Source organism: Lathyrus oleraceus, chromosome 2, assembly GCF_024323335.1.
Source record: "Lathyrus oleraceus cultivar Zhongwan6 chromosome 2, CAAS_Psat_ZW6_1.0, whole genome shotgun sequence".
NCBI lineage: Eukaryota > Viridiplantae > Streptophyta > Magnoliopsida > Fabales > Fabaceae > Lathyrus > Lathyrus oleraceus.
The window spans coordinates 5301939-5310865 of NC_066580.1; the positions used below are offsets into that span (position 1 = coordinate 5301939).

General features: G+C 33.8%; 2 protein-coding genes across 2 annotated transcripts; both read right to left on the reverse strand.

Moving 5' to 3' along the window:
• Window positions 1–242: 242 nt before the first annotated feature.
• Window positions 243–3412, reverse strand: LOC127117536 (probable amino acid permease 7). The gene is made up of 7 exons (XM_051047587.1): window positions 3124–3412; window positions 2568–2804; window positions 2356–2449; window positions 2050–2264; window positions 1245–1378; window positions 889–1116; window positions 243–805 (listed from the first exon to the last, which is right to left on the reverse strand). The coding sequence occupies exons 1-7, from the start codon at window positions 3215–3217 to the stop codon at window positions 404–406; spliced, it is 1404 nt and encodes a 467-aa protein (XP_050903544.1). The 5' UTR covers window positions 3218–3412; the 3' UTR covers window positions 243–403.
• Window positions 3413–3888: 476 nt separating this feature from the next.
• Window positions 3889–7567, reverse strand: LOC127117537 (cytochrome c oxidase assembly protein COX15). Its single transcript, XM_051047588.1, has 7 exons — window positions 7262–7567; window positions 5782–6080; window positions 5232–5457; window positions 4902–5147; window positions 4678–4788; window positions 4448–4579; window positions 3889–4253 (listed from the first exon to the last, which is right to left on the reverse strand). The coding sequence occupies exons 1-7, from the start codon at window positions 7460–7462 to the stop codon at window positions 4083–4085; spliced, it is 1386 nt and encodes a 461-aa protein (XP_050903545.1). The 5' UTR covers window positions 7463–7567; the 3' UTR covers window positions 3889–4082.
• Window positions 7568–8927: the final 1360 nt, after the last annotated feature.

Below are 8927 nucleotides of genomic sequence, written 5' to 3' on the forward strand. Positions count from 1 at the left end.
TAATAATAATAATAATAATAATAATAATAGTTGCATAAATAAATTCTTATGCGAGTGTGAACATATTAAACTTTAATTTCGATTCACTTCATCAATTTCGACAAATTAAATAAAAATGGATAACCTGACGAATCTTGTTATAGATATTTCGTATTTTTACATCAATATCTATGACACAATTATTTGATGATTCATTGTGTTATTCACACATGATTGTTTGTTATCTTAATACTTTAGACAAATTTCACTACTATAAATTTTAGACATGTATTTTTCATTGATATTAAAGATACTATAAACAATGAACAGTATAGACTTTTACATGTGTATATAGTTGTTTATGTAGCATTAACAAATTACATGAAATAAGTCAATCAACTTTAAGGGTATTGGTATAAACCTTTCAGCTTAGTTTCTGACTTATGATTCCTTCAAGTGATCCAACAAGACTCATTAGTGTGATCAAAAAGCAAACAAAGCTAAAAATCCTAAGAAGAATCCATTTTGTAGACCAAGCTTCAACTTTATTCTGTACAAAGTGCATCTCTACTGGAAAATATATAATCAATGGCCAAAATCCTATTGCTCCTAGAACTCCTAGAACTTGATTGAAGTAAGGAAACATGATTGCAAGTCCAGTTGTGGAAATCACATAAGCTGTTCTAAAACATATCCGCGACATGTTTAGCTGAAAAGCCGGTAAAAAAGGCAGTTTCAATCTGAAGAAACTATTCACAAAACCGCTGTCGGGATATCTTCTTGAACACCATTTATCCGCAGCACTATATATCGGTTGACTATAAATCTGAATTGAGAAAAATCAAGTAAAATCATATTGAAGAATCTGAATTGTCAACTTTGATTATTAGCATTTAGGACTATAATTACCTGATATCCTCCAACCAAATGAAGAACAATGCAAGCATTAGCAAAGTCGATGAGCCAATAAGGTTCGTAAAAACCAAAACCTGTCAAGAGGTTTCCGGGTGTTTGGTTTCCAAAAGCTGCGTATCCAAAACACCCGCAACAAAGGTAGAAGAATGTTGTAATGGAGATTGCAATTATGGAAGCCTTTTTCATGGTCTTGTCTTCTGATGGAGGAGACTTTAAAGTATCCTTTGTTCAATACAAAAAAAAAAAAAAAATCAACGTCCAAAACATGCTTCTGATACAAACACAGACATAGACACGGAACTGAAACATCGGCACTAGTAATAATTTGAGAAAGCGGAAGTAAAGGTTACCTGTATCTCAAGGAGGATGACAGTGTATGGATAGGCAAAAGCAATATCACCAAGTGCTTGGAAGACTAACCATAACTTATCTGAAATATTTGAAGCTGGTATTCCAGTTACGCTCCCCATAACTCTTCCATTTTCTACAAGTCCAATAATGTATGAGTCTGATGATTCGTCGCTCTCCTATAGCGTTTTCCCTCTGAATGAAATTTAAGCAAAAAAGGGTATTTGAAAAGTTGATGTGTGTAATCTTTGTTTTTAACCAGATATATCAATTTTTCACATACCACTTTTACTTATATTTCACTCCGGAGGGAGTATCATATTATATTTTGTTTCTACCTATATAAAATGATATAAATACTATAAGACTTTTTTAAAGAGTTTATAAAAACAATCTTTAACATTGTTAAGAAAATGTGGTTGGACCTAACTCAACCCTACAAAACCGATTGGTAGAGTGAGGATTGTCTCCACTTATAAACACATGTTAAGGTCATATATCATCTGATATGGGACTCTTAATACACCCCCTCACACTCAGGATTAGACAACTGGAGCGTGAAAATAAATGGTGGGTGGCCCGATAGCGGAAACCACCTACTAATAAATGGTGGGTGGCCCGATAGCAGAAACCATAGTAGGTGGCCCACCAGATCTTAAGCGAGGCTCTGATACCCTATTGAATTGGGAGAGACTAAGAGACATTTAGGTTAAATCGTGCGTTTGAATAGCACTACGAAAGATGTATTATATAGGAAAAAAGTCCATCTCATACTATTAATTACATAGACATCAACATCAACCTTACCTATGACTTTTGTGATGCCGAGTCCTAGTCCAATAGATGAGTATGAAAAAGACATAATAGCTGCAACAACCGAAAGCAATGCCATGTTGTGGAAATCTGGTATGAATGACATTATGACCTGAACAACTCCAAACAGCAACATATACATAGCATCCCCATATTTACAAGGTGCTTCATGTCCTTCCTTATGGTAACAATTTGATTTCAAAATCGCTCTGTTTGCAGAAAAGACCATGAATGTCAACATAATTCGAGTACGATAGTTTCTCAACAAGAAATGGTAGCCAAATTAACCATAGCTTATACCTGATGCTGGTAGCAGATGTAATGACATAGGCACATGCAGCACCATATAAGCTCACAAGCACCAACACTCCACACACCTTTCCCTTTATTTCTCCTAATTATCATCATCATCATAATGATAAGGATACATTCTTAATCAAAGATACTTAGTTAAGATTTTGCAATTTCAAATATCATTTTAGAAACTTGATCATGTGATTCTAGGGACTAACCAAGGTACAAATTGACAGCATCCGTGTAGGAGGAGCACCTAATGCTCCCATGTTGAGGATGGTGAAATCTATAACAATCAGAAAGAAGGTATGTTGAAATGAGGGTAGTGGCTGCAAATATTAGAATACAGATAGGACCTGCAATCCATCCTAATTGCGCCACAGACCATGCTAGTGACAGTACACCTGCTCCTATCACTCCGGTTATTATATGCGCCGCCGCGCTCCACACATTACCTGATCACGTTACGAACAAATAATTGAAGTTAGGTACTATAGTATAGGCTATAGTTTATATAGCTGCATGGTATCTGCCATTCACACGTATACACCAACCAGTCCAACTTATATTCCACTGTTTTTGTCTAATCAATAAACTATCAGATTATTGCAGAGCTTGTGCATGGAAGAGTACATGTAGAAGTTGTTAGGAGGAAATAACAAGATCTAGTCACAATAATCTTCTATATGCAAAAGCACTTTTGAGAGACAAAATACAGATTATTAATAATCATAATCATACATAGAATAGAATTATAAGCAGAAGTTAGTTTACCTGTTCTTTTGAAAGACTCGTTAACAAAAACTTCGCCAGAAGATGAGTAGTGATCAATCAAGGGAGTGTTGTCTATAACTCCTTCCTCTCCCATTAGTTTCTAAGATTCTTTCTTCCTTCCCTCCTTCAATGGCAGGTGTGAAGTATGAACAATATATATATAAAGCTGTTGAAATTAAGGAGTTGAGTGATATGTATGAAACATAAGATTAAAATCTAAAATAAAAAATCAATGGTTCTCACAGTCTTATATTAGTGCAATACATCATTATCGTACAAACCAGTTGTTTACTTGTGAATAAAAAAGACCATCCAATTTAAGAATAAATGAACAAGTTAGCTAACTAAAACCAAACGTTATTAAATGAATTGACTTTCATCTAAGATTCCAATTTCCAACACGCAAGGATGTTAGGAATCACAACTTGTAAAAGGAATCACAACCATATTTACATCATATGTGACAAAGTCATTAAATTTTGACAGAAACTTGTTTATATTTGACCACTCTATTGAAGTATGAGGCAAAAACACATACTATTGATTAATTAACTCTTAATATTATTTTCAAATTTGAGATTCCCATTTAAAATATTTTTGAAAAGTCAATTGCCAAACTATTCTTGTTGACACAGATGCTATCATCAACAAATATTCAACTAGGAAAGTTTCTACTATGTGACTTAAACAACAAGGCATTATTCTAGACTTCTGTGCCTTGAAAATGTATTGATTTACATTACATAATTAATTTTCAGAATCAAATACATAAATATAGTACATGACATTATTAACAGATCAATTGTGTCATCATGAATTTTCAGGCTTCAAATGTACAAATCAAATGAAAAAGATTCCGAAAATGGACGACAAAGAGCTCAATACCAAGCTTAGACTGGAAATAATAACAGTCTAAATCCTTTCAAAAATAAATAAACAATTGTCTCAAGTCTTGAAAATTAGTGTGCCTTGACAGCCTGAGGCAGAGATTTGAGAAGCGCCAAGGACGGCTTTCGAACTGTGTGATTAAGCAGTAACATAAACGTCAAAAGCGTTAAGGCTCCGGCCTGATGCGCAGTACCCAATGAAACAGGTACATATGAAAGAAGGGTTGAAATTCCCAAGGTGACCTGTAACAATACAAACCAATTATAATATATCCAAAACATATCTAACGATATATGTTAAAAACTTTATGAAACATTGAAAGAAGATGGAGCAGCAGATTTGGCGTTTGAGTATTCGGCTCAAAAGGGTCCTAACAATATTCACTATTCAAAGATAAATGGTACAGATACATAAAATTGAAAATTGAAATAATAACCTGAAGAGATGCCATGCCAAAGACACCTCCGATCACAGACCGCACTGCAGGATGTATGTGTAGTTTCCTTGTTAACAGCCATAAGGCACTCACTGAAATTAGAGTTGCAGTAGCAAGGATCCGGTGATTGAGCTGTTAAGATAAAAGTGTTAAAAAATTATGTTGCAAAATTTCCATGCATAGGCGGAATGACAGTCCAGTTTAAGGGTCTAACAAGTAACAATATTGACCTGTACAGTCGATGTATTCTCAAAGAAATTTCGAATCAGCGGTTTCATTTCAAGAATGCCTTCTGGGATCCATGTATCGCCCATCTTTGGAAAAGTATTAAATGCATGCCCCTGGCCATCAACATGTAAACAGAATGATCATCTTTTATTTCTCATCAACAACTCAATTATAATTTCAAGTACAAATAAACTGGGCATCAAAATTGTTGCACAAGCTAACATACAGCATCATTTCCTGCAACAAATGCACCGGAGACGGCAGTAAGACCAACGAGAATGCTGACAGGCAACGCAAGCCTCTTCACTTTAGCTGCCCCACGGACCCATGTTAGTGATTCGGCAGGTGGCTCAGGCATAACAACAGAAAGTGCAGTCCAAAAGAGACCGCAATAAATAGCAAATGCTGATGTAAGGTGAGCTGCAAGACGATAAGGGCTTACTCTTGGCTGAGAATATTCAGTTGGTGGTTCCTGAGGAAGGAAAACACTATTAGAATCTAGCTGTGGTGATCAATCGGACTTGAAACAATCAAATTATTTTCTTTATATTCCAACCTCTAAACCACTTTTAACCATCCACCAGCCGATGAGACCCTGCCCGGCACCCAGGCCAAACAAAACAGAGAGTCTCAGTCCTAATCTCACTGTAATATACCCTTTATGGAGAAAATATGAATACGGTAAAGCAAACATTAATCCCAATGCCCTCCCCCACATACGATGTCCATATTCCATCCAATATATGAACTTGAATTCTTCAATCTTCATCCCTTTGTTAACACTGCAAGAAGCGTGCAATGAAACATTACTATAACATCTGTAAAAACTAAAACAATTCTTTCCGACTGAGTCTCAATTCACTTCTAATACATTGATTTTTGTAATAAATGCATAATCATTACTAAAACTGTAACTATCAGTAACAAGTATTTTCATATGCACAGTTTCAGAAAGCTGGTCCCAAAAAGAAAATGAATTTGGTAAATCAATCTGTTTTCTTACAATGATCAGTTTAGAAGAGAGACTTCATGAAAAATTGTCGGTGTAGAAAAATAAGTTGATTACAGCATATGCTCAGGAGGTGAAGCAAGTGTTTGCAATTTACCGCTTGTATTCAGGTGACTGCTGATATTTCTCAAACTCTAGCAACCATGCCTCATCTGTCAAAGGAGGGAACTCACCCGTAAATTTCCAATCAGTCATTGAAAGACCAGATCTAGTAAGTCTCGTTAAACCACCAAGTATCACCATGCTAAACACCCATGCGGCAGAGCTAAACAGCCATATTCCAATGGCCTTCTGTGCACGAGAACCTCCTGTCACGAGCAGCTTCAACCCCTCCTTATGTCCGGCCGCAGCAGACACCGTCTTAGAAAAGTTCCTCGTGAATGGCACATGATGACCCTAATAGCATCATAATTGTTTTCTCAGAACACATAACTAACTATACATACTATATATTCACACAATGAACATAGTAGGTAACTTCCCATAATGCCATTGACATTTTCACACATAAAAATCAATTCAAATAAAACATCTCACAACAAACAGCTATAGAAAGAATAAGTTTAAAAGTATATTTCAATGACTATAGGTGTGTATTTGGTTCTGCAATGAAAAAAAGTTGATTATGAGCGAATTGATTTTGTAAAATTAATTATGGCCGAAAGTGAGTTAAAGGAAGTGTTGTTGATAGCGGATGGCGGAGAGCCAAAATCCCGCCATACCGGCCACTCCGTGGCGCCATTATTGCGGATTATGGAGGAAAAACCTGCAATAGCGGCCGATATTTACCATTGCAGCGAACCCAAAAACTGCAATGTATATCCTCCATAGCGGCCATGGCGCCGCAATTTGATAACACTGGTTAAAGGTAAAGTGATTTATATTTTGATAAATTCTTGCAAAAGTGAGTTGAACTTGAACAATACATTTAAGTGTAAAATTCAAGTTTAGTGTATGTTTGGTTTAGCTTTTGGAAGAGCCAAAAGCAACTCTAGAGGTGATGTAGAATTGATTTTGGAATGATTTTGAGGTGTTTGATTCTTCTAAAACAGAATTGATTATGCCCCCAGAGTCCAGAATTGATTCTAGTTGAAGCTAAAATTTGTAGATTTTGAGTTTAAACGTGATTTTTACATTGAAATTTACTGTTCAACTCACTTCTACATGAATTTATCAAAACATAAATCACTTTACCTTCAACTCACTTTTAACTAGACTCAAAAGTTATAAATTCCAGATTCAACTAAAATCAATTCTAGAAAGCAGAATCATTTCTACCCAAACATGTCAAAATCAATTCTACAATCGAGAATCAATTCTAAATTGTTCCAATCTTGAAACCAAACATACAAGTTTAAAATTTCAAACCAGCTTTTATACATCACTTTTTTAAACCTTTGTTCTTTACTCATTTACCAATCTCTAATGCCCAAAAATTATTATTTTTTGCATTATTTTGAAGAGATATTTACAAACATTCATAAAATTCACAACTCTAAAATTTGAATCAACTAAAAATTAACAATAAATATGATAAATTGAATATATTACACAAATGCAAACATAGAATAGAGAACCTTCGGAACAAGATGAGATCGGAAAGTTCGAAAGAAATGGGTGGAAACGGAGGGATTGAGAAACTTGAACGATTGCTGTTCGGCGATAGATGGATGAGAGAAAGGAAACGCCGTCGTTTTGCTCCTTCCGGTAAGCTTCTGAATCAAACACGCTTCTTTGCTGCGCTTCAGAATTGATCCAATTGCGTTTCTGCCAAACATCTTTCTCTGTATGAAACTTTCAGTTTCAGGGTTTAACCAAGGTTTTGTTCTCTCTGAATTTCTATTGTCGTTTATTGCTTCAACGTGTCGTTTTCTAAGCCGAGAATGAAAATATGAATGAGACTCGTACCAAAGTTCTTTTTCTTTAATTTTGTTTGTAATTTTTTTAATCAACCAAATTAGTAAAAAATTTATTATTTAATTATATATAAGGGATGCAACTTTTTGTGTAAGTTATTTTTAATTATTTAAACTATTTTATTTATAAATTAGCCGTTTTTATTCTGTCAAATAATTGACTCTTGGTGTCATTATTTTCTTCTAATTTTATTTATAATTATGTCTATATTTACTCAATCAAATAGAAATTACATATATATAAAAGAAAAAACAACCATTTTTAATTATATAAAAGAAAGAAAAAAAAGGGAAAAAAGGCTAAATTACTATTTTAGTCTTTCAATTTTATTTGATTTATAAAATTAATTTTTTTATTTTAAATTCAAATAATTTTGATCTTTTTCTCCCGATTTTTCATAGAAAATAGATAAGATATTTGTTTTTTAACTTATATTTTTATCTATAAAATTCTACAATAAAATCATATACAGTGATTTATTATGTTTCACAATTTAAAAAATGAAAATATTTTTAATTTTAAATGCAAAAATAAAAAAGAATGATCAAAACTATTAAAATTTAAAATAAGGATAATTTTATAAATTAAGTAAAATAAAGAATTAAAATTATAATTAAATGAAAAAAATAGTTTAAAGTACACAAATATTTGTGAAATACAAGGGAGAATTCATAGATAACCATCCAAAAGTCTAATGGATTAGTTCTCAATTTAGATAGAATGTCATCATGATGCTGGAAAGGTGGCATTTAGTTAGAGCTGGCAAAACGGATATGGCGCTGGGCATGCCCGTTTTACCCGTACTTTAGTGCGGGGCAGATCAAGGATTTAGGTTCTCACCCTCTAATGTGTCTGTCCCGCCCCGTTTTTTTCGCGAGCTTTTACGGACACATATATTTACTTAAATTTTTGCATTTTTAAACTTAAAGAGTGCAGTGTTTGCGGCTTTTCCATGTCCCGTCCCGTTTTTTTGCGGACTTTTGCGGGACAAGCATAAACGGGGCGGACATGCCCATTTGTCACCCCTACAATTTAGGATGAGAAGTGAATTTTTGACAACTGTGGAGAGAAGTGAGATTTGTAACTATTCATATATTATTATTTATATTTAATATTTGAGATCTTTGACATGTGATTTATTGGTGACTTTTTTTTTCATTGACTGATTTAAAAAAAAATTGCAATAATAAAATATTATATTTAATGGTTTTTTTTTTGCCATTGTATTAGGTATTTGGGCCTTTTTATTTAATACATTGCATTGGTTTAATATTTGCCATTTAAGTGGTCTAATAATAAAGTTGGAATTTCATATTTATACTTAAG